The sequence below is a fragment of the Stegostoma tigrinum genome, chromosome 11 (genome assembly GCF_030684315.1).
Source record: "Stegostoma tigrinum isolate sSteTig4 chromosome 11, sSteTig4.hap1, whole genome shotgun sequence".
Classification (NCBI taxonomy): Eukaryota; Metazoa; Chordata; class Chondrichthyes; order Orectolobiformes; family Stegostomatidae; genus Stegostoma; species Stegostoma tigrinum.
The window spans coordinates 8,075,418-8,101,753 of record NC_081364.1 but is presented as its reverse complement, the minus strand read 5'-3'; the positions used below and the strand labels follow the sequence as shown (position 1 = coordinate 8,101,753).

At 46.4% G+C, this 26,336-nt stretch overlaps 1 protein-coding gene across 1 annotated transcript in view; it reads left to right on the top strand.

Annotated features, from left to right (window-relative positions):
- col7a1 (collagen, type VII, alpha 1) overlaps positions 1-26,336 on the top strand; it is a 443,464-nt gene that overhangs the window by 382,817 nt on the left and 34,311 nt on the right. Inside the window, exons 106-116 of the mRNA XM_059649672.1 lie at positions 462-518; positions 625-696; positions 4,895-4,966; positions 6,171-6,206; positions 9,085-9,165; positions 10,864-10,917; positions 12,659-12,712; positions 19,036-19,098; positions 19,213-19,275; positions 22,472-22,588; positions 23,927-24,004. Of these exons, the coding sequence (XP_059505655.1) occupies positions 462-518; positions 625-696; positions 4,895-4,966; positions 6,171-6,206; positions 9,085-9,165; positions 10,864-10,917; positions 12,659-12,712; positions 19,036-19,098; positions 19,213-19,275; positions 22,472-22,588; positions 23,927-24,004 (747 nt within the window). The remainder of the gene's footprint in view (positions 1-461; positions 519-624; positions 697-4,894; positions 4,967-6,170; positions 6,207-9,084; positions 9,166-10,863; positions 10,918-12,658; positions 12,713-19,035; positions 19,099-19,212; positions 19,276-22,471; positions 22,589-23,926; positions 24,005-26,336) is intronic.

Genomic DNA, 26,336 nt, shown 5'->3' with positions numbered 1-26,336 from the left:
TGTTATCTGGGATTCTCCAGCATCTGCAGTTCCCATTATCTCTCACATTTGCTACTTTCAAACGAGGAAGGTTAGGAGATTATGACAAGCCCCTGTGTTATCTTCACTTGCTTACCTGACAGCAGCCTGTTGTGCAATCCAGCTGAACCAGGCGAGATGTCATCTCAAAGCTTGGTCCGGTATATATCACCGATCAATTGTCGCCCTACTCATTGCCTCAACTCACCCTCGCTTCTGATATCAGTGAGTTTGCTGTTTACTGTGAACCACACACATTAGGCATAGATCAAAGCCCAGTGCCAGCACCCCTTTTCCTGAATTCAGAGCAAAATGTTAAAAGAAACATTCACCCTTTCTCTTTTCATTAAAGCCTTGCTCTTCCTATTGCATCTGCTGCAACCAGTTTTAAGTTGTTTCATGTTATTGAGTCCTGAGAGACTGTTCTCTGTTCTGTCACACAGGGGGAAGCACTGACTGTTCTTGGAACTCCTGGACTCAAGGGAATCAAAGGAGAGCCCGTAAGGAACAACATTCTCAGACCTGTCCATGGGAGAAACAAATAGTTTTTGCAGGGGAAGAAGTAAATTTGGGATTCTGTTGAAAACTGATGTTGGTCTCCTACAGGGGGAGCGTGGCCAGAAGGGAAATGAAGGACCCAAAGGTGTTAAAGGAGAAGAAGGACCAAGGGGCGACAAGGTACATGGTTCTCCTGCATCTTAACTGGATTTGTAATCTCGAGAGCGATAGTTCACATCCCACCCATGCTGTCACACAGGTCACGTTGAGAATTGGAATTCCATTTCCATAAACTAAGAAACAGAATTCTGATATGGGTTCAGTTGAAAGTGCTGGAGGGGAGCAGGGTTAATTGGACTGATAAAGACTTAACTATAACTGCCCCGGGAGCATTCTGCCCTGACCAGGACAGTGTTCGGTGAAACTAAACCTGGTGTAATCAAACATGGGATGAGACAACGCAGTCTACTATTGCTAGTATTCTTTAATATCACAGTGGACGAAACAGCAGATGAGTTGAGAAGATCAGTTGGTAAAGGTTGTGAGATTTGTGGATAAACAGACCCTAGTGGTTAGCACAGCGGACCAGCTCTCTCTCAGAATGAGACGGTGGTGCAGGGCTAATGGCACTGCCTTAGAGGCTTCCAATCTAAGCTGATGTGCTGGGGGTGTCAAGGAGCTGGTGGAGTTTGAATTCAGTTTGTGAACCTGCAGTGTAAAACTGGTGTCAAGTGGTTGTTCTGACACACTGTTAGTGTAACCTACCTCTGAGCCAGGTCCCATTTGTTCATATTTGCGACAGCGTGTCTGAACAAGACAATCAAAAAATATCTATGGAGATCGCGATGATTATCTACAATTGTTGCAAAAATCCATCTGGTTCCTCCCCTCCAGAGAGGGCTGTTGGAAATCTGCCGTCCTTACCTGGTCTAACCAATATGTGGCTTCAGACTCACTGCAATGTGCCTGGCTCTTAACTGCCCCCTGAAATCGCCTCACAAGCCACTCAGTTCTAGGGGTAGCTAGCAAATGTTAGCCTCTGTAGTGAGTCCTCTATCCCATGAAAACATAAAGAACAAAAATATACCAATGGACAGAAGGGATGAGTGCTTACAGAATGAAATTTAATGTATGATTGGAAGAAAGTTGTGACAATTGGGGAATAAAACACTGGGGAAGCAGATGCCAAGATGAATGGACCATAGCTGGAACAAGTTTCACAATAAAAGATGGTTTTGCCTGAAATAATCAGGATGCGAATAACACTGATAAAGAATAAATTCTCCAAATCAAAACAGTTCCTCAGCCTCGGAATAAGTAGCAATCTCAAGAAGAGAGTTTTCTCAAGGAACAGTGATTTGGAGTTTCCTGTCAAATGTGGATCTTGAAGAATGGGGATGCCTACAGATTTGAAGATAGTGAAATGAGGTTCACCGGAAGGATGGAGGGGATCAGTGTGGAGAGAACATGAGAGCAATGATGACATTCTTTCAGGGTGGTGAAGGACAAATTTTTGATTTGATTTGTCGTCACGTGTGCCTAAGTACAGTGAAAAGCTTTGTTTACGAGCAGTACAGGCAGATCAGAGTAAGCAAGGACATAGGGATCATAGAGCGCTTGGATAGAGCGAGGCACACAAGGTTACAGCTGCAGAGGAGGAGCACCAAACAAACCAACGTTGTTTGAACTTAGAGAGTCCATTCAGCAGTCAAACAATAGCCAGGAAGAAACTGTTCCTGAACCTGCTGGTGCGTGTGTTCAGGCTTCTGTACCTTCTGCCTGATGGAAGAGGTTGTAGGAGATCATTACCAGGGTGTGATGGGTCTTTGTTGATGTTGGCAGCATTTCTGCAGCAGCGAGCCGTGTAAATGAAGCCCATGGATGGCAGGTTGGCTTCTGTGACAATCTGGGCTGTGCACACCACCTTCTGTAGTTTCTTACAGTCCTGGGCAGAGCCATTGCCGTACCAGGCTGTTATGCACCCGGACTGTTTGCTTTCTATGGTGCATCTGTAGGAGTTGGCGAGGGACCTTACAGACATGCCCAATTTCCTGAGCTGCCTGAAGAAGAAGAGGCTTTGTTGTACCTTCTTGGCTGTTGCATCTATGAGAGAAGTCAAGGACAGGTTGTCAGTTATTGTCACTCTGAGGGTCTTGACCCTGTCGACCCCCTCAACCTCTGCTCCTTTGATATAGATGGGGGCATGTTCTCCTTTCTTTCTGAAGTCAATGATTGGTTCTTTCGTTTTGCTAACATTGGGAGAGGGATTGCTATCATTGCTCCATGACACGAAGCCCTCTTTCTCCTTTCTGCATTCCGACTCAGCGTTGTTTGATATCCGTCCTACCACAGTGGTGTCATCAGCAAACTTGTAGATGGCATTCATGCAGAATCTATCAACACAGTCATGGGTCTAAAGGGAGTACAGTAGTGGGGTTGAGATCACATCCTTGGGGGTTATCATGGAGAACGTGGAGTTGCCTGTCTTCACTGATTGGGGTCTGTGGCTCCAGGAAGCTGAGGATCCAGTTGCAGAGGACAGAGCCAAGACCGAGGTCTCAGAGTTTTGAGATCATTCTGGAAGGGATAATGCTGTTGGTGAAAATCATCAAGAAAAGACGACGAGGATGGGTGGCCATTTCCTTACACAGGGTGGTCGCAGGAAGATTACAGTGAGGTAAACCCAGAAGGAGAAGAAGAATGACTGTGTTGGACAACTTGAAATTGATAACGGCAGCTCCAAAAGCAATCAAAGAGGAAGCTGCAAGAACACAGTCTGTAGAGAAATGAGCAGAGGGCCAGCCCTGTTGCAGAACAGAAGAAACAGGAGCAGGAGGAGGCCATTCGGCCCTTTGATCCCGGTCGACCATTCAATAGGAGCATACCTTTTCGTAGGACCATCAGAACCCTTAATTCCTTTACTGTTCAAAAATCTATCTGTAAAGGAATTGAGGGTGATCACAGTGACTGCTATCTGTAAAAGAGAGCTGCTGAATTGTCATAAAACCCTTTCTGGTCCACTCACCTGCTTTAGGCAAAGAATCCCATCTTTTTAAGCTGGTCTACGGCTATGTACGATTCCAGTCCCACACCAGCAGCTAACTGCCTTCCAAAGTGATGGTTCAGAAAGAAGGCCACCTCCACCCACCTATCAGGGTAACTAGGGATGGGCCTTGCTGGCAGTGACTGTAAGAAATGAGTCATGATGCACGACAGCAAGTTAGACATAGACCCTCAATTCTGCATCACCCGCCCATACCTGCAGGTCATTCAAACCGCTCAGACACTGAAACCTGGTAATCTGGTATGAAAGTGTGAATTACGTAGCAATTCGTTTTTCTTCAGTCATGGTACATGGGCATCACTGGCTGGGTCAGCATTTCTTGCCCATCCCTAGGTGTCCCTTGAGAAGGTGATATTGAGCTGCCTTCTTGAACCACTGCAGTCCGCGGGGATGTCTGTGTAATTAGTGGCAAAATCTTCTCTTGTGTATTTGGCTGGAGAATGTGGTCTCATATCCCTGCTACTGATAGTGCCAATGAAGAGGGGACCATGTGTTTAAGGCGCATGGGTGTGTAGATGGGTAGCCAAGTGAAAATTGCACCAGGCACTTTCTATCGTAAGGGCCATGTGAGCTCAAATCTGTGGATTATTCCAGCTGATCCCTTTGGCATTGCTGCTTCTCCGGAATCCAGCACACAAACCGTTGCCTCACCCACAGAGTCTGGCTGGTCTCTGTTCCCTTTTCAGTTCAACCAGTGGATCTTCCCTTAAAAAAACCGAGCCTCGAGCAGTCAAAGTGCTCCTGGAGATAAGCAATGATTTTGATTTGATTTGATTTATTACTGCCACATATACAGTGAAAAGTGTTGTCTCACATACTTTAAAGGCAGATCATACTGTAACAGTGCATCACGGTAGCAGAGCACAGCGCAGGGTATTGTGTTAGAGCTGCCAAGAAGGTGCAGAGAGAGATCAACATTATCATTTGAGCGGTCCATTCAGAAATCTGACCACAGCAGGGAAGAAGCTGTTCTTGAATCTGTGCATGTATGTATACAAACGTTAATATCTTCTGCCTGATGGAAGAGGGTAGAAGAGAATATAACCGGGGTGGGGAGGGCTTTTTGATTATTTTGGCTGCTTTGCTGAGGCTGCAGGCAGTGTAGATGGAACCAATGGATGGGAGGCTGGTTCGTGTGACGGACCAGGCCATGTTCACGACTCTATGTAGTTTCTCACAGTCTCGGAACGAGCAGTTGCCAGACCACACTGTGATGCATCCACACAGGATGCTTTCTATGGTGCATTAGTGATGATGATAACTGCAGGTTCAGTTTGGTTCCTAATCTAAGACTGCTTATTTCTTTCTGTCTAGGGACCCAAAGGGGAACAAGGAGACAAGGGTTCGATGGGCTTCCCAGGAGCCAGAGGTGCTGGTGGACAGAAGGTTGTGTTCCCTTATTTCAGCAAAGCTATAATATGACTAAAGACTGTTTCTTAGCATTGAGTCAAGAGTGCAGTGTATGACCTACACTTCAATCTCTGAAGGCTCCACATGGCTTCATGTTCCACTTTATTCTAACACCTGCATTGAAAAGTCACCACTTGGGTCAAACAGTGCACTGAAAACCGAACAAACATGAACCACATTTAGGTTCTCCCGCTCTCCGGGATCAATGTTGCTGCTGGAAGCAAGCCACAAAGCAAGGGCCAGAAATTGCTGGAGAAATTGAGGTAAATTAGTGGTGTAACTTTGAAAAATGACCCAGCAATTTACAGTGAAACTGTAACATGACCAGAACAGTGACAACCGGGTTTATTTAAAATCACAAGTTTTCAGAACGCTGCTCCTTTGCAGGTAAAGTGGCTTCAGTGGGCTGGCGCACCATGTAGTGTAACACTGAGCCTTCTAGACCATCATTCTCCCAGATCCTGTGATCAGTTTTTGATTAGTTTGGGAAGGATATTGAATCCAACAACATAAATGGACTCAAGAAGCAACGCAGCTTTGACATGTACAGTATGTTGCACTTGCGTTTATTTGGCTGTGCCACTTTCTGTTACTTTTTCTGTCACACTTTTAGGGCCAGATCCTTCACATTGCTCTTACTCTGGGTTTTGTTTCAACCTAAACTCATTGCTAATGCTGCAGAAAAATCGTTTGTCCTCCTCGTGGCTTTCTGTCCAGTCTTTAAGCAAGTGCCTGTCAGGATAGAATATCTCTCGTCTGTCGGACTTGGTGTATCCCCAGCTAACCCGTTTTCCTTTTACGTTGCCTCCTTGTCTTTCGGGCTTTGTCCAATCTCTTATCTGGGGATGTTAAGTGAGGCAGGACAGTCTTGTCTGTGACCTTTCCCCCGACTGAATTCCCCACTGATTATGGGAACTGCAGATCCTGGAGAATTCCAAGATAATAAAATGTGAGGCTGGATGAACACAGCAGGCCCAGCAGCATCTCAGGAGCACACTGCTCCTGAGATGCTGCTTGGCCTGCTGTGTTCATCCAGCCTCACATTTTATTATCTTGGAATTCCCCACTGATGCTCACTTTCTGAGTTTAAACATGAGTGAGAAAAACAATAATAAAACAAAAAAAAATATCCAGCACAGCTCTCCAACCTTAGTAACCTTTTGTTTCTGTTGGTTGCCAGGGCGAGGCAGGTGAACCAGGACAACCTGGGAAGCCGGTAAGCTTTGCATTGTTTCTTGCTATTCCCTACATACTAAGGAATGCCTCCGTTTCTATTGCCATTTAAAGATGTCACCAGTTAGCTTATCGTTCAGCCTAATTTAGATATTTGCACTGGGGCTCCCTTTAACCTACCTGACAAGAATATGCAAAAAAAAATTTAAGCCACCTCCTGACTTATGTAACTATCTGGCTCACAATCGATACAGTCGAGAAGGAAGGGCCAATATTCTATCCCAATGATTCTCAAGCATTCCCCTCGAAAGAGCTGAAAACAAAAAATGCTGCTGAGCTAACTTTTCTCGTCTAGACAACTTGGCGTCTAGAATGGAAACATTAGCTGCTGTCTCTCCATGACCCGCTGCCTGACCTGCTGTGATCTCCAGCATTTTTCATTTTCAGTACAGATTCCAGCATCTGCAGCAATTTGCTTCTGTGAAGATACCCGATAAAACCCACTCTTAATTTGTTTCGTCTACTTGTCCAAAATGTTATCACATTTGATTCCACTGCCTTTTTAGACAGTGCATTCCAGATCACATCTCGCTGCTCAAAAAGTGTATTCTCTGTATCCCTCATCTGCTGTTTTGCTAATCGCTAAAATCTGGTTCCTTCCTGCCTATGCAAACATTTTATTTCTTTATCTGAGTTGAAAACGTTCAGAATTTTGAACCGGTCCAATAAGTCAATTCTCAGCCTTCTCTGTTCTAAGGAGGCCAAGATATTCCCTGTCCTGGAGATTGATAGGATCTTGGTAAGAAAGGGCTGAAAGAGTATCGGGGCGACACAGAAACGTGGAGCAATCAGACCAGCCTTGACTGTTCAGGCCATTCAGATGACCAACGCTCCATGCCATCCTGTCCTCGTGCCCTAACACAATTGGAAAAATTCATTTCAGATTTACTGTGTCCTTCGAAGGAACTCAAATGTTGAGCTGTCAGTAAGGTACACAATGCTGTGTCGGTGCTCAATGGTACCTTACTGCTTCAAATAGTGAGAGCCTGTTGTCCCCATGCACTGCACAGTGTGACATTGAACCTTAACCTGTGGGTAGCGATCTTTAGGACCGCCTCTGATTTTAACTGATATTGATTTGATGTGATTTACTGTATTCACATGTACCTAAGTACAGTGATAATGAAATGTGAGGCTGGATGAACACAGCAGGCCCAGCAGCATCTCAGGAGCACAAAAGCTGACGTTTCGTGCCTAGACCCTTCATCAGAGAGGGGGTTGGGGTGAGGGTTCTAGAATAAATAGGGAGAGAGGGGGAGGCGGACCGAAGATGGAGAGAAAAGAAGATAGGTGGAGAGGAGAGTATAGGTGGGGAGGTAGGGAGGGGGTAGGTCAGTCCAGGGAAGACGGACAGGTCAAGGAGGTGGGATGAGGTTAGTAGGTAGATGGGGGTGCGGCTTGGGGTGGGAGGAAGGGATGGGTGAGAGGAAGAACAGGTTAGGGAGGCAGAGACAGGTTGGACTGGTTTTGGGATGCAGTGGGTGGAGGGGAAGAGCTGGGCTGGTTGTGTGGTGCAGTGGGGGGAGGGGACGAACTGGGCTGGTTTTGGGATGCAGTGGGGGAAGGGGAGATTTTGAAGCTGGTGAAGTCCACATTGATACCATTGGGCTGCAGGGTTCCCAGGCGGAATATGAGTTGCTGTTCCTGCAACCTTCGGGTGGCATCATTGTGGCAGTGCAGGAGGCCCATGATGGACATGTCATCAAGAGAATGGGAGGGGGAGTGGAAATGGTTTGCGACTGGGAGGTGCAATTGTTTATTGCGAACCGAGTGGAGGTGGACTGGGAGGTACAGTTGTTTATTGCGAACCGAGCAGAGGTTCTGTTTTCAGTATAGGCACATTGTTACATACGAGGATGTACAGATCATTGGGCACTTAGACAGAGTAGGGCATACAAGGTTACACTGCACAGGAGGTGCACAAAAGCGAGATCAGCATTAGATTTGAAATTAGAGAGGTCCGTTCAGTGGGGAGCAGTAAATCATTCCAATATACACCAGTGGCTGGTGAATAAGTGCAAGAGAGGTCCCCGTCAGCCATGTGGTAGAAAAAGAATTGGAGCCCATGTCATCCCGGCCTATTGCTCTAGATTAGACCATGGGTGTAAACGGTAATGTTATTACAGCAACTCTGGCTCCTTGGAGTGCCATTTGGCTCATTTAAATAGATTAGTGCTAACAGCAGGAGACACAATTCCCATTCTGGCTGGGATCTGCCTCCTTGCCCTACCTAGAGGGGCGATCATGGCACAGTGAGTCACAAGAGGTATTCCAGAGCAGAAGGAGGCCATTCGGCCCATTGTTCCTGCAACAGCTCATTCAATTGGCATCACTACCTAGAGCCAAGTCTCCTGCTTTCCCCGCCCCCCCCCCCCCACTGCCGCCCCCTCCCCCCACCGCTGCCATATCCTTGTGAGTCATTTTGACCAAAATCATCATCTAATGGCCTCAATTGAATCTGCCTCGGCCGCATCTCCAGGCAATGCATTCCATACCCTCACGGAGTGAAAAAGCTTTCCTCACTTCACACTTACTTCTTCTGCAGGTCACTTTAAATCTATGCCCTCTCGTTCTTGTTCCTTATACAAGTGTAACAGTTACTTCTCCACATTCGCTCTATCCAGCCAACTCATGATTTTGAGTCGCTCGCTTTCAAACAGAGAATTAAGCAGACTGTTCAAATACAGAAATTCCTGGAAAGCAGGTCTGGCAGCATCTGTGGAGAGGAATCAAGAGAAAACCTTTTGGGTCAAGTGACCCTTCCTCAGAAGTAGTTCACTCGGTTTTTGTCAAGGAGACTGTACTGGGTATCTGTTATTCTGTGGACGAACTTTTTTCCACCCGTGTGGATTTTTTCACAGGGAATACCAGGAAAGGATGGCAGTGATGGAGTGAAAGGAATCCGTGGCGACAGGGGAGAAGTAGGACCTCGAGGTTTCAAAGTAAGTCGCTGCGAACCTGATGTACGCTCTGGGTGAATTGAGCTGTGAAAACCATGAGGGGCACTGATAAGTGAACAGCCAAGGTCTTTTGCCTGGGGAGGGCGATTACAAAACTAGAGGGGCATACGTTTAAGGTGAGGGGGGAAAGATTTCAAAGGGAGCTGAGGGGCAACTTTCTCACGCAGAGGATGGTGCATGTCTGGAATGAGCTGCCAGAGGAAGCGGTGGAGGCTGGTACACTTACAGCATTTCAGAGTCATTTGGACAGGTACATGAATGGGAAAGGTTGAGAGGGAAATGGGCCAAATACAGGCAAATAGGGGCCAGTTTAGTTTAAGAAACTTGGTCAACATGGATGAGGTGGGCAGAGGGGTCCATTTCCAGGCTCTATAACTCTTTGACAATGAATCCTTCCAAGTCTGGGTAAGGTGTACAAATGGTTTCACAAGTTTGGGATGCTCACAGGGTTTATTAAAGTGAAGGAGACAATTTGCATTATATTAACTAACTTGTACTCTTCTATTTCCAATATGTGAAGAATGACTTAGTTGAACCATTTGGTGAATGACCTGGCTTCACTGTGTAATGGTGAACCCCTACAGGCTTGTGTGAAAAAAATACAAGCAGCCCTGGAATTCCACAGGCAGTTCAAATGATCAGTCTGAGATTCAATCCTGAGGCCCACCCTGCAATGTCCAGGCACTCCCTCAGGAAAAAACAACATGGATCTGCACAGTACCTGAGGTGTACTTCCCATATCATATGTAAATGTTTAAAATAGCTGCTGGTACAAAGGGATAGTGTACACAAAGGACTGGTATACGCAGGGGAATAGTATACACAAAGGACTGGTATACACAGGGGAATGGTATGCACAAAGGTCTGGTATACACAAAGGACTGGTATACACAAAGGACTGGTGTACATAAAGGACTGGCATACACAAGGGGCTGGTGTACGCAAAGAACTGGTATACACAGGGGAATAGTATACACAAAAGGTCTGGTATACAGAAGGGCTTGGTATACACAAAGGGCTGGTGTACACAAAGGACTGGTATAGGCAGAGGGCTGTTATACACAGAGGTCTGGCATACACAAGAAGCTGGTATATACAAAGGACTTGTGGTCACAAAGGACCAGTGTACACAAAGGACTGGCATACACAAGGGACTGGCATACTCAAAGATCTGGTATACACAGAGGGCCGGTATACACAAAGGACTGATGTACACAAGGCGCTGGTATAAATGACTGGTGAATACAAAGAGATAGCAAGAACAGCAGATGCTAGAGTCAGAGTCAACACAGTGTGGAGCTGGAGGAACACAGCAGGCCAGGCAGCATCAGAGGAGCAGGAAAGTCAACATTTTGGGTTGGAACCCTTCTTCAGAACTGGGCTCTGTTCTGATGCTGCCTGACCTGCTGTGTTCCTCCGGCTCCACACACTGGTTGGGGTATCTGTAAAGGACTGCTAAACACAAAGGGCTGGTAGAAATGACTGATATACACAAAGAAATGATAAAAATTGCTTGCATACACAAATAGTTGGAATTGTCCGAAAAACTGGAATAGGTGGACTGGGAGATAGAAACAATTGCTGTACACAAAAGACCGCTCTCTATAAAAGGCTCTATAAATGATTGGTATACAAAGGACTGGTGTACAATTTGAGTGCAGCCTTTGGCTTGTTTTACAGGGTGAGAGAGGGGTGAAAGGTGCGTGTGGCCTTGATGGAGAGAAGGGAAACAAGGTAAGAAACCGTGTCAGAATGGTTATCTTTTATTCCAGCCACAGGAATCAGTGCTAGGGCCACTGCCATTTATAATATGCATTAATGCCTTGGGCTAGGAAAGTGAATGCACTCTTGCCAAATTGGTGGTGACACAGAAACAGGTGGGAAGGCATTGAGGATGTCATAAAGAGTCAGCTCTCGAGCGCTCTCAACAGATTACACGAGTGCTCAAAAACTTGCAGATGGAACATAATGTGAGAAAATATGAGTTTATGCATTTTGGTGGGAAGCATAGAGAATCTGCATGTTATTTAAAAGGAGAAAGACCGTAGACAACTACAAATTTGAGGGTCTTCATGCATGAATCACAAAGAGCAAGAATTCAAGTTTGAAGGGTAATAGGGAAGACAAAGGGAATGTTGGCCTTGATTTGGAAGGGACTGGAGTATGAGAATAAGTAAGTCTATAGCTGAGACTACACAAGGCGCTAGTTAGAATGCTAGTGAACAGTTTTGTTGGCTTTAGCTAAGGGAAGATATACTGGCATTGAAGTTTCACTGGATTGATCTCAGGTGTGGAGGGATTTTCTTCACAAGGAGAGGTTGACTATGTTGGCTTGTACTCATTGGAGTTTACAACAGTCCGAGGCCGCCAAATTGAAACATATAAGATTCTTAAAGGACTTAACAGGGTAGATGTGGAAAAGTTGTTTCAACTTTTGGGGGAGCCTAGGACGAAAGGGCATGATCTTAGAGGGGAAAAAAAAATCACCCATTTCAGACAGAGATGGATAGGCAGGAACTGCTTCTCTTAGTAGTTTGTGAATCTGCAGATTTTTTATACTGTGTAGGAGCTGTAGAGTTTGGGTCATTAAGCATATTCAAATTTGAGAGAGACAGATTTTTAATCAGGAAGGGAATCAAGGGTTCTGGGGAAAAGGCAGGAAAGTAGAGTTGAGCATGATCAGATCAGCCATGATCTCATTAATTGGCAGACTAGATTTGATGGGCTGAATGGCCTACTACTGCTCCTGGTCTTAGGCTCCTTAGTTCAGAAATTAAATGAAAGAGGATGCAAGTAATCTAAACCTGAAGTTACAAGGTGGAATATTAGTTGGTTAGCACCACTGTTAAAACATTTGTAATTGGCATAGTATTGGGTGATCATGTGTTAATAATGAACAAACCACGGATGCTATAGGTCAGAGACAAAAACAGAAATTGCCAGAAAAGCTCAGCAGGTCTGGCAGCACCTGTCGAGAGAAATCAGAGTTTAAGTTTCGGGCCGAATAACGATTATCGGGCGTTGATAATGTCTAGGTTTTCATTTTCGTTGAAAGATTTACACAAAACAAGGCTGATACATCAACTTCACCTGTGTGCCTCGACTCTTGGTCACTGAAACGCTGAATGCCACCAAAAATGTAGCTTTGTTTTGGATCGTTCAATTGAACTCCCTCCCCAGCCCTGACAGCTATTTCAGGGGGAGAGATTTTCCAGAATTTCGCTCTCTTTTGTCGAAGGAAGTGCTTAGTTGGGACAATGAAGATATTCAGGCTATCGTGAGCAAAAGACAGAATTGAAGAAATGCTATCCTTTACTGCCTATTCTGTTGACAAAGCATCTGTTATAATCTGTTATAATAGACACTGCATGCAGTCCTTTCATAGTCAAAAACAGATCTGAGTCCCCATCCTTTGGTGAATTGGCGTTTATTCTGTGCCATTTTGCATCCTTACTTTGTGCAATTCTTTGTGCAGGGTGACCCTGGTATTCCTGGCAGGCTCGGATTCCCTGGCAGAAAGGGGGAACAGGTAAGAAATCGTGGATAGAGCACCCGGTACGTTGAACCTACAGGTGAGGTATTATTTTTAAAGGAAGAAACACAGAAGTTGCTGGAAAAGCTCAGCAGGTCTAGGAGCACCAGTGAAGGAGAGAATCAGAGTTAACGTTTCAGGTCCAATGGCACCTCCTCATTTTTAAACGAGTTAGGGGAAGATAATGGACAGCTGTCTAAGTGTCTTTGGTGATTTTATTTTTAATTCATTCATGAGATGTGGGCATCACTGGCTGAGCCAGCATTATTACAATCACTAATTGTGCAGAAGCAACATTGATGTAAGCCTGGAGTCACATGTCCATTCTCCCCGTGTCTGCTTGGGTTTTCTCCGGGTGCTCCGGTTTCCTGCCACGGCCCAAAGGTATGCAGGTTAGTTGGATTGGCCGTAGAGTTCAGGGATGTGTAGATTAGGTGGGTTATGCGGGATGTGCCTGGGCGGGATGATCTGAGTGTCAGTGTGGACTTGTTGGGCCGAAGGGCCTATTTCCACACTGTAGGGGTTCTGTGTAGACCAGACCAGGTAAGGATGGCAGTTTCCTTCCCTAAAGGACATTAGTGAACATTAGCTCAGTAGCAGCAGTGTGTACTGTCTACTAGGTGCACTGCAGAAATTAACAAAGGATCCTTCAACAGCACCTTCCAAACTCACAACCATGTCCATCTAGAAGGACAAGGGCAGCAGATACACGGGAGCACCACCCCTTCCAAGTTACCCTGCAAGCCACTCACCATCCTGACTTGGGAATATATTGCCATTCCTTCAGTGCCACTGGGTCACGATCCTGGAATTCCCTCTCTAAGGGCATTGTGGGTCAACCTACAGCACATGGACCACAGCAGTTCAAGAAGGCAGCTCACCCCAACCTTCTGAAGGGGAAACCTGGGAATGCGCAATAAATGCTGGCCCAGCCAATGATTCTCATTACCCATAGGTGAATTAAAAAAATAACATCTTGCCCTGTATTTGGCACCAAATGTGAGCTTTGGCCCAGGTTCACCCAAAACTTCAGTTGGTCACAAACAAAACATGATGAAGATAGTTAAAAGGAAACAGGGAGAGGACAGGGGGCTATTAACTTTGGGGAGCAGTGTAAAACCTGGCTGTGATCGCGTTCTGTTATTATTTGTTAATGGCCATTTCTGGTCAGGCCAGCTTTTCCCCTGCGGTGGTGAGCTGCTACAGTCCTTGGGATGGACGTACAGCTGTTAGGGAGGGAATTCCAGGATTTTGACCCAGCGACAGTGAACAGATAGCAATATATTTCCAAGCCAGGATGGTGAGCGGCTTGGAGGGGAACTTGAAGATGGTGGTGTTCCCATGTCTGCTGCCCTTGTCCTAAATGCTAGAGGCTGTAAGCCTGAAAAGTGCTTTCAAAAGAGACTTGGCGAGTTGCTGCAGTGCCTCAGTAATGGTACACAATGTTGCCTCTGTGTGTTGAAAAGGGGAATGAAACCTTAAGGTAGTGGAGCATGCAGGCTGCCTTCTGCTGGATTGCTTCAAACTTGAGAATGATGGAACTGCACCCATCCAGGCAATTGGCCCAGTGGTATTATCGCTGGACTATTAATCCAGAGACCCGGAAAACATTCTGGGGCCCTGGCTCAAATTCTGCCATGGCAGATGGTGGAATTTGAATTCAATAAATATTCGGAATGAAGAGTCTAATGATGACTGTGAATCCATTGTCGATTGTTGGGAAAAACCCATCTGGTTCACTAATGCCCTTTAGGGAAGGAAACTGCCATCCTTACCTGGTCTGGGCCTACATGTGACTCCAGACCCACAACAACGTGGCTAGCTCTTAACTGCCCCGCGGCAATTACAGATGGGCACTAAATGCTGCCTGGTCAGCAGTGAAATGAATAAAAAGAAGAGACTATTCCACCACACTCCGAACTTGCAGATAGTAAGAACTGCCGATGCTGGAGTCAGAGATAACACAGTGTGGAGCTGGAGGAACACAGCAGGCCAGGCAGCATCGGGGGACAGTAAAGTTGATGTTTCAGGTCAGGAATTTTCTTCAGAAAAACTCCAAACTCATGGCTTTTTGACAATGGGGAGTCAGAAGTAAGTTATTCGAACTTGAGCATAGTCCCAATATTGATGTGGCTGGTCCAGTTAAGTTTCTGGTCAGTAGTATGTTGGATGAGGCTGGGATTTATTCTACAATGGTAATGTCATTGGATGACAGGCAGAAGGGGATATGAGGTCAGATGGCCAAAAGCTTGATCAAAAAGTAGGTTAAAGGAGTCAAGTGAGGTGGAGAGGTATAGAGAGGGCACACTAAGGCTGATGCAGCTGAAGATCCTACCAACAATGGTAGAACAATTAACATTGGTGATACTCAAGCAGCTACAATTCAATGTACACAGAGATCTAGCGTTTTGGAGGAGGAGACTCACAGACACAGAGTGAGGCCATGGAAGGATTTGAAAACAAGGACAAGAAGTTTTAAGAGATAGCAAGAACTGCAGATGCTGGAGTCAGAGATAACACAAGGGTGCCGGCCGAAATGTCAACTTTCCTGCTTCTCTGTTGCAGCCTGGCCTGCTGTCTTCCTCCAGCTCCATCCTGTGATAAAAAGTTTTAAAACCAAGATGTTGTTTGAGCAGAAGCCAATGTAGGTGAGCGAGGTGATAGCGGAATGGAATTTGATGTGAGTTGGGACAGGGGCAGTAGAGACTTAGATGATCTTGATCTTATGGAGGATAAAATGTGGGAGGTCAACCAGAAGTGCTTCGGATTATCATGTATTGAGATAACACGGATGTGAATGAGGGTTTCAGCAGCTGATGAACTGATACTGGGGCAGTAGTTCAGAGATGGAAATAGGTCGTTTTTTAAAAAAATAGGATCAAGGGTAAGGTTAAATGTGACTCTAAAGTTGTGGAACCAGCACAGAATATATTGCAATAACTTACCAATGCTTCTTTCAAGTAATTCCTGCAGTAATGCTCTGGAGCTGAGCTGATTGGCTTCTAATAATGACAACTGTGAGAAATACATATACTTATGGACTATAGGAAAATGGAATATGGAACTGTTTGGACATTTCTGGGTTGAAAAAGTTTCCTTCAAAACTAAAAGTCAAAAGGCCAAACTGTGCATTGTTGAAGGTGCCTCCACCGACACCCTCATCCGCCTAGCCGAACTCATCCTCACCCTCAACAACTTCTCTTTCGACTCCTCCCACTTCCTACAGACCAAGGGGGTGGCCATGGGCACCCGCATGGGCCCCAGCTATGCCTGCCTCTTTGTAGGTTACGTGGAACAGTCCCTCTTCCGCACCTACACAGGCCCCAAACCCCACCCCTTCCTCCGTTACATTGATGACTGTATCGGCGCTGCCTCTTGCTCCCCAGAAGAGCTCGAACAGTTCATCCACTTCACCAACACCTTCCACCCCAACCTTCAGTTCACCTGGGCCATCTCCAGCACATCTCTCACCTTCCTGGACCTCTCAGTCTCTATCTCAGGCAACCAGCTTGTAACTGATGTCCATTTCAAGCCCACCGACTCCCACAGCTACCTATAATACACCTCCTCCCACCCACCCTCCTGCAAAAATTCCATCCCCTATTTCCAATTCCTCCGCCTCCGCCGCATCTGCTCCCACGATGAGGCATTCCACTCCCGCACATCCCAGATGTCCAAGTTCTTCAAGGACCGCAACTTTCCCCCCACAGTGGTCAAGAACGCCCTTGACCACGTCTCCCGCATTTCCCGCAACACATCCCCCACACCCCGCCCCCGCCACAACCGCCCAAAGAGGATTCCCCTCGTTCTCACACACCACGCCACCAACCTCCGGATACAATGCATCATCCTCCGACACTTCCGCCATCTACAATCCGACCCCACCACCCAAGACATTTTTCCATCCCCACCCCTGTCTGCTCTCCGGAGAGACCACTCTCTCCGTGACTCCCTTGTTCGCTCCACACTGCCCTCCAACCCCACCACACCTTCCCCTGCAACTGCAGGAAATGCTACACTTGCCCCCACACCACCTCCCTCACCCCTATCCCAGGCCCCAAGATGACTTTCCACATTAAGCAGAGGTTCACCTGCACATCCGCCAATGTGGTATACTGCATCCACTGTACCCGGTGTGGGTTCCTCTACATTGGGGAAACCAAGCGGAGGCTTGGGGACTGCTTTGCAGAACACCTCCGCTCGGTTTGCAATAAACGACTGCACTCCCCCTCCCATTCTCTAGATGACATGTCCATCATGGGCCTCCTGCAGTGCCACAATGATGTCACTTGCAGGTTGCAGGAACAGCAACTCATATTCCGCTTGGGAACCCTGCAGCCCAATGGTATCAAGTGGACTTCACCAGCTTCAACATCTCCCCTTGCCCCACCGCATCCCAAAACCAGCCCAGTTCGTCCCCTCCCCCCACTGCACCACACAACCAGCCCAGCTCTTCCCCTCCACCCACTGCATCCCAAAACCAGTCCAACCTGTCTCTACCTCCCTAACCTGTTCTTCCTCTCACCCATCCCTTCCTCCCACCCCAAGCTGCACCTCTATTTCCTACCTACTAACCTCATCCCACCTCCTTGACCTGTCTGTCTTCCCTGGGCTGACCTATCCCCTCCCTACCTCCCCACCTATACTCTCCTCTCCACCTATCTTCTTTTCTCTCCAACTTTGGTCCGGCTCCCCTTCTCTCCCTATTTATTGCAGAACTCTCACCCCATCCCCCTCTCTGATGAAGGGTCTAGGCCCGAAACGTCAGCCTTTGTGCTCCTGAGATGCTGCTGGGCCTGCTGTGTTCATCCAGCCTCACATTTTATTACTGTGCATTGTTAGCTGTTTATGGGTAAAACAAGTATTTTTGGAGATTCTGTCCAGTAAGCACTTTTAAGAAGAGACAGGGGATGTGCTTTATGGTTTAGTTGCAGAATAAAGCTTCCGCTTTTTGGTGCTGTTTGGTGAGCAGCACCTTCTAGGATCAGGTTGCTGTGTGTTATATATCAGTGCTCCGAATTGTTACCCTCTGAATCAGAAATCTGCTCTGAAGTTCTTGCATCATTCAGTGATTCACAGCAAGCAGATCCCATCAATGGGAAATCAAAGGACAATCAAGAAGGTAAATTCATTCAACCTTCTGAATCTGTAATCTTGACACACACAGGCATTGTATTTTTTTCACTTTTTATTCCAAAACTCACCATACCTCTGGGAAGATAGTAGGAACTGCAGATGCTGGAGAATCTGAGATAACAAGGTGTAGAGCTGGATGAACACAGCAGGCAAACAGCATCAGAGGAGCAGGAAAGCTGACGTTTCTGGATTTCTGAAGAAGGATCTAGGCCCGAAACATCAGCTTTCCTGCTCCTGTGATGCTGCTTGGCCTGCTGTGTTCATCCAGCTCTACACCTTGTTGTCTCATATCGCTGCAAAACTGTGTTTTGGCTATGTGTATGTGTCTGAGAGACAGAGCGATTGGGGAAAGCTTGTTTAATTCTGCGTAGTAGCTTAGTTAATAATCAATTTTGTTGCTTATTTAAGAATAATTATGTTTATAATAAATAAATTAGGTTTGAGCTTACTGAAGAAACCTGGTAAAAGACTCTTTTGTTCTGGACAACAGTAATACAAAGAAAAAAAAAACATTTTTTGCTGATTACATAAAATATTTACACTTTTTATATCATAGAATTCCTATAGTGTGGAAACAGGCCATTTGGCCCATCGAAACCACACCAGCCCTCTGCAGAGCACAGCACCCAGAACCAACCTCTGCCCTATAATTCCAAATTCCCTATGGCCAATCCCCCTAACCAGCACATCTTTGGACTTCAGGAGGACACCCACACAGACACAGGACGAACGTGCAAACTCCAAACAGGCAGTTGCCCACAGCTGGAATCAAATGTGGGTCCCTGGTGCTGTGAGGCAGCAGTGCTGACCACTGACTCACCCTGCCGCCCTATGAAGCTGCTCCGTTTAGCACATGAAGTTGTGTGGCACACTCCTCCAGTCAGTTGTAATGCAACTGCCTTCCTTCGTGCTTGATATGGCCCCAACTCATGAAGAGCTGGTGCCCTGATCATTGTGCAATGAGATCAGTTTTACTGGGATTCCTTAAGAGCTGACCCTTCTCATGTTGTCTGGAGTGGGGAGGATTGGGAGTTTCTACGGTGAACATTTTGTGCTGCATCCTCCAACATGCCCTGCACTGGTACATGTGGCAGACTGTCCAGTTGGTCTCCAAACCGAACTGGAGGAACCTGAGAATGGCAGTATTCTTGAGGGCTGATACTGATTGTCCTTCTATCTTTCAGGGTGACCCTGGTGCTCCTGGACCCCCAGGTCTCTCTGGGAAAGAAGGTCTCATTGGACCCAAGGTATGGCACCAGTGACAGAGCTTTGTAGAACAGTTCCACAGCCCAAAGGCATTATTCCCAGCCCTTGAGCTTTATGTACCTCACAGCACTGATACAATCTGGTCTGTAATACAGGGCGACCGAGGATTCGACGGTCTCCAGGGAGAGAAAGGAGAACGGGGAGAGAAAGGAGAACGGGTGAGTTATGATTATGTGTGGTCCAGACACTGGTTGTTAAACTTGGGAACGCTGAAATCATGAATTTTGCCATTCTGAGGCAGAAAGAGGATTTAGAACGTTTTTCAGGCCCTGAACATGCCTCCAGTGGGAAGTTGATAAAAGCTAAGATTTCTGCAGGGGCCATCATTTAATTGGCAAGAAGTCTTAAAAAGAACATCACCCACCCATCTTAGATTTAACTCCGCGAGTTAGCAAAGCTTTACTGGATGTTCCTTCGTACTGCTGCTACTTTCTTTATCTGACCTTGCAACCCTAGTTCAGGGGGCTCCCCTATATACTGCAGAGGGTCCCTTTCAGACACTCATAAGTATCATTCAGTGGCTTGACTCAAGCCAGAGACATGCAACCAGTCATAGGATCCCTACAGAGCGGAAGCGGGCCCTTCGACCCATTGAATCTACGCCAACCTTTTCAAGACCATCCTCTGTAAACCTGCATTTCCCACGGCTAATCCACCCAGCCTGCACATCTGTGGGCTGTGTGGGAGGAAGCCCACACAGACATGAGGAGAGTGTGCAAACTTCACTCAGCTAGTCGCCTGAGAATGGAATGGAACTGTAAAGCAGTAGTGCTGACCACTGAGCTACAGGCTGCCCCTGGGCTGCAAACTGGTTCTGTTCTCGAGTCCATTCGTGAGTCGATTCGTACGCAGATCATATCACAACGCAGGACAATATAGTGCCCTGTTGTAAATACCAGAAACATCCGTACGTCAGATCACGTGCATAAGTGCAGACGTTCATAAGGTGGATGTTCATCAGTTGGGACCCCCCCCCCCCCCCCCCCACCCGATTTCTCATCTAATTTACAGCAACTGCCCTTTCGGTTAAAACAACTGGGAGTGAGGCCCACACAAGACGATGCCACCTCTCAGCCACTTCTTAAAAAGCTTTCCATTGAAGGAAAAATCAGAAAATACAAGCAAGCTGCAAGGCGACTTCTATCGGCACCATGACACAGGCTAGGTACCCAACTGCAAGCAGCTGCCAACCCCAGCACCACCCCATCCTGACCCCCATCACGCAGTGTCCTTGGCAACGGGATGGATAATCCCAGCCAGCCCCCTTAGCTCAACTCCAGCAAGGCTCTTAAAGAGTCTGACTGACATTCCTGTCAGGAAAACAAGGGCCTAGACCCATTTCCCCAAAGTCCAGCTGATGTTGGAGATGGGGCTAGACTGAGGCCTACACTGTGCCCACCAAGCTTGGGTCCCAACCTCAGCTAGACCCAAATACCTTAGCTCCATGACTTTAGCCGTGGAACCTCTGGCAGTGAAGCACTCCTGCAGCACTGCACTGGACTATAAGCTCAGGTCTCTCAATAGGACTCAAACCCAGAGCCTTCTGAGTTTCAGGAGGAATTCATTAATCCACAGAGGTCACACCAACATGGAGAGTTGCTGAAGAATTGAAACAAATGCGTTTGGCTCCATGGGCAGTGTAGGTTGTGTTAAATTCTGCATTTTATGGGAAAAGATAATTGATCGGACTCAGCAAGTATGCTTCCGTGCTCTGAGAATTCCTTTCCAAAACGTAATGAACAAATTCCCTCAAGTTCTCCGACAACATGATTCTGAGTTCAATTCTACACCTTGAAATAATGCAAACTAACGGCAAAATTGGCTTCCAATCACCAAAATGAGATACTCCAAAGCAATATTGTCAGCTCACGTCCTTTAAACCACTGGACAATTACACAATCTTTACTGTGTCATTATACCACAGATCTGCTGGCCATCATGGGGCCAGTTCTTACTCCAGAGGTGAGATTTCTCCCATTGGTTGGGTTTTGAAAATTGGGCAGTGCCATTTCCCCAAGGTTACATTTCATCAGGATCCATGATTTCTGTTCTTTCGGGGAATGTGGGCTTCACTGGCAAGGCCAGCATTTGTTGCCTATCCTTCATAGCCTTTGAAAGTGGGGTCGCTTCACCTGATTGCACGGCTGTGGGTCTGGAGTCACACGTAGGCCAGATCAAGTAAGGATGGCCAACTTGTTTCCCCAAACGACAAAGATGAACCAGATGGGTGTTCATGACTATTGATGGCAGGCTCATGGTCACCATTGCTGAGACGAGATTTAAAGATAGCGTAATAAAAGCTGGAATTGTTGGAGAAACTCAGCAGGTCGGGCAGCATCTGTGGAGAAGAATGTTTCAAGTCCTGTGACCCTTCTTCAGAATGAGAAACAGCTGGGTAATGGTAGTATTTAGGTAGGTGACGGGAGCAGGAGTGAGTGAATAGGTGGAGAGACCTATCATGTCTCTCAATGAATTCCCTCTCCCACCAATCCGCTGTCTCCCTCTACCACCCACCCTTTCTCATCATCGGCATGAAGACTGCTTTTACATAGCTGCTTCTCGTTCTGCACTCAAAACGTTAACCCAATTTTTCCTCTCCACAGATGCTGCTAGACCTGCTGAGTTCCTCAAGCAATTTTTGCTTTTGTTTGTTCCCAGTCTCCAAGATCCATTCTATATAGCTGAGGATCATCAGATTAGCTATGATCTCTTTGAATGGCAGAGTAGACTCAATGGGCTGAATGGCCGACAACTGCTCCTATGTAATATGGTCTTATAGCCCTCAATTCTTGAAGATTCAAGGCCCGTCCTGGAGGTTTAATGACCCTGTACTGTAGTACACTATAGGAAGGGTGTTATTAAACTGGAACGGGTCTGAAAAATATTTATAAGGACTTTAGTGAGACTGGAAGTTTTGAGTTATAAGGAAAGCATGGGACCTGTTTCCCTGGAGCATCAGAGGCTGAGTTTTGTTAAATCACAAGAGGCATGGATAAGGTGAACAGCCAAGGTCTTTTCCCCAGGGTAGGGGAGTCCAAAACTAGAGGCCGTGAGTTTAAGGTGAGAAGTGAAAGATTTAAAAGGCACCTGAGGGAAAACTTTTTCACCCAGAGGGTGGTGCGTCTCTGGAATAGGCTGCCAGAGGAAGTAGCAGAGATGGGTACAAATACAACACTTAAAATATATTTGGACAGGCACATGGATAGGAAAGGTTTAGAGGGAAATGGGCCAAATGCAGACAAATGGGACTTGGTCAATTTTGGAAACCAGGTCAGCATGGATGAGTTGGGCCGAAGGGTCTGTTTCCAATCAGTGTGATGTAGACACTTGCTTACTGTTGTTTTCTCTTTTCAGGGCTTCCCTGGCGTTGTAGGTCCTTCGGGCCTGAGAGGAGCTGATGGAATATCTGGTCCCCCTGGACCTATAGGCTCACCAGGTCCCAGAGGACCAGAAGGAATTCAGGGTCAAAAGGTAATGAATTCTCTCTGCTCCTTGTGCTCGTGATTGAGTTCACTGCTGTCTGTTTGCTTTTGGATTCAACAGTTTCCTGTTTTTGTTGTCATCCCTTTGATTCTCGAAGTGTCCAGCAGGTAAGAGTTAGCCAGCTGTGTGGATGACTGCCTGATCTGCCCTATGAGTGAATGAAGATTAACTTTAAAAAATATCATCCTCTCAGACCAAGCGCTTCACAGTGCCTGTCATTCTCAATTCCATGTTATAAGCTGCAGCCGATTTCACTCTCCTGCCTTTCTGAAAATCCTACTAAATTTCACAGCATTTTATATTGTTTCTTCTCATGGAAACAGATTTGGATAGGTTACTTCGGAATTCTTCACTGCTAATCCAGTTGTAAAGCTCTCCACAGTGAATTCCCAATGCATTACCCACCATCCAGTTTTCATTCATAGGATCCTTTAGTGAGAAAGTAGGCCATTCTGCCCATTAAGTCCACACTAACGCTTCGAAGAATTGGCCACCCAGACCCAACCCCTAACTCTTGTGTTTCCCATAAAAACCAAAAGAACTGCGGATGCTGTAAGTCATGAACAAAAGCAAAAGTTGCTGGAAAAGCTCAGCAGCTCTGGCAGCATCTGTGAAGAAAAAAGTCCGTTCTGAGGAAGGGTCACCAGACCTGAAATGTTGACTCTGATTTTTTTTCCTTCACAGATGCTGCCAGACCTGCTGAGCTTTCCCAGCAACTTCTGTTGTTGTTCCTGCATTTCCCCATATCCAATCCACCTTGCATGCACATCCCTGGACGCAATGGGTAATTTCCCATGGCCAGTCCACCCAACCTGCACATCTTTGGACTGTGGGAGGAAACCCACACAGACACCAGGAGAACATTAGTGTAGAGTTTGCACAGTCACCCCAGGATGGGATTGAACCCAGGTCCCTGGCGCCATGAGGCAGCAGTGCTAACCACTGAGCCACCATGCTGCCCCGATCATCCAAGTCTACCTCATTTCTGCAACTTTGGGGAGATCAGTTTTGTGTTGCTCAGCTCAGCTTGACTGACTAGAATGTCTGGCATCATGTTGGCACTGGGGGCTTTTGAGATGCACTGGTGAAGCCCCTGTCTCACCTCTGAGCCAGGAGGCCCAGGGTCAGCTCCCACTTGCTCCAGAGATGTGTCTCTGAACAGGTTGATTAGAAAGAGCTCTCTTTCTGCAGTGTTTCCTGATGCGGTTAACAACCCTCACTGGTTCTAACATCCCGCTCGGTTGTTGAGCTGCTTGAGCTTTCTGAGGCCCCAGAATGTTAAGGCTGAATGTTTTAACAGTGTTCACTGTTTGTGTTTGACTTTAGGGGGAACGAGGCCCTCCTGGTGTGAGCATTCCAGGTCCCAGAGGAATTCCAGGAGTCCCTGGAGAGAGAGGAGATCCTGTAAGTGTCGGAACAATGATCAGTTCCCAGAGAAACAGCCTCTTGAGTCTCCCGAGCATTTTTGGGCTGTACAGCATGGAAACAGACCGTTCCGTTCAACTTGTCTGTGCTGACCAGATATCCTAAATTATGTCCACACCAATGGGCAAGTGATGGCCTAATGGTATGATCATTGGACTGTTAACCCAGAGACCCGGATAATGTTCTGAGGGAACTCAGATGGTGGAATTTGAACTCAATAAAATATCTGGAATTAAGAATCTAATGATGACCATGAATCCATTGTCAGGAAAAGCCCACGGGGTTCACTAATATCCTTTAAGGAAGGAGACTGCTATCCTTACCAGGTCTGGCCAACATGTGACTCCAGACCCACTGCAATGTGGTTGAATTTTAACTGCAGAATGGGCAATAAATGCTGCCTGGTCAGTGACACCTTCATCCCATGAATGAATAAAGAAAAGAAATCTCGTCTCATTTGCCAGAATTTGGCTCATATACCTGTAAAAACCGAAAGTGTGGACGCTGAAAATCAGGATCAAAAACAGAAATTGCTGGAAAAGCCCAGCAGGTCTAGTAGCATCTGTGAAGCAAAAAAAAACCGGTTACCGCTTCAGGTCTGGTGACCCTTCTGTTGTTCTGAGGAAGGGTCACCGGACCCGAAACGTTAACTCTGATTTTTTTCTTCACACATGCTGCCAGACCTGCTGAGCTTTACCACCTCTGCTTTTGAATCTCTCAGCCCTTCCTATTCGTGGACCCATCCAGATGCCTTTTACATGTTGTAACTGTACCACGAAACAATTATTTTAGAAGCAGTCTTTCTTATAGCTCACACCTTCCAGTCTCAGTAGCATCCTAGTATTTCCTTTCTGCCCCCTTGCCAGTTTAATAACATCCTTCCTGTAATGTACTACAGTGTAGAGCTCATCGTCAAACCAGCTGGCCTGCAGTGCTGTGTTGAACCTGTCTTTCCAATCAGACTGCCCCGTGTGCCTTAAGAGTGGTGTGAGAGAATAAGAATACAGGAAATTGGAGGAGGTGTATGGCCATTCAGCCTCTCAAGTCCACATTCAACAAGATCACGGCAGATCTTCCAGAGGTCACAAGTCCTCCTCCTTGCCAGTTCCTCTCAGCTCTCAATGTCTCGATATTTCAAAAATCTACCAACCTCCTATTCAAAGACTCCCTGTGATCTAGCCTGCACAGCTCTCTGGGGTAGAGAATTCCAGAGCCGTTACTCTCTGGGAGAAGAACTTCTTTCACATTTTCAGTTGTGAATGACTGTCCCCTTACTCTGTAACTGTCTCCTCTAATTTGAGATTCCCACACTAGTGCAGAAGTCTTCTCAACTTCTACCCTGTTACGCCCACTCAGAACCTTCTCTGTTTCAACAAGATCTCCCCCTTACTGAATAGGGCAGGAAAATCCTGCACTTTGCGGAGAAATGAGATATCACCCACTCCCAAGAATTTCCAAGATGTTGTCTGGTGACATTCCCAGATATTTAATAAGTAACTGAAGCTGGAGGGAGCTCAAATTCCCAGAACCTGGAAGCTGATAAACTGTGAAGGAGAGCTTTGTCAAATTGAAGATCTCACAACAGGCAAGAGCAACTATAAAATTATTTTCCATTAACGCAAACAGAAGATTCTATTCAATGAACAAATTAAATCGAATTTCACTGTGATCAATACACTACCCACCTCTCTGCTCCCTGAATTCCCTCCCTAATGACCTTGTGGGTCAACCCTCAGCAAGGGTTCAAGAAGGCAGCTCACCACCTTCTCAAGGGGCAACGAGGGATGGGCATGTTGGTCAAGCCAATAATGCCCAAGTAACACGTGTAAATAAAAAAGATACACCAACCGTTTAGAAAATAATTCATTGGTTGAAGTATAAAGACGTCGAAAACAGGAGTGACAATAGACCCTCTGCCTGGACATCACTTATGCAGTAAGGCTGGAAGATCTGTAACACTGAATCAAGATGATTGGCAGAAGAACTGGAAAGGGAGGTGGGCATTTACCTCACGCGGTTAGAAGTGGAGACGATCTGCAAGACACTTGCTGAAAGAGAGCTCGAGGTAGATTCCAAATAATCTGCAAAAGAAAATTGATTAAATACTGTAGGATTTGCATTGGTTAAAAAAAAACATGAAAGTGGAACTGTCTTACCCTTCACAGGAGATAAAACAAAACAAAATATATGTCTAAAGGAGGCAATGAATGACAAATTCAGGTGCCTGGAGAAGATGTGAATGGTAAGGTGCCGGCACAGGGAATGATGGGCAGAATGGCCGATTTCTCTTGCTATACAATATTTCTTAATA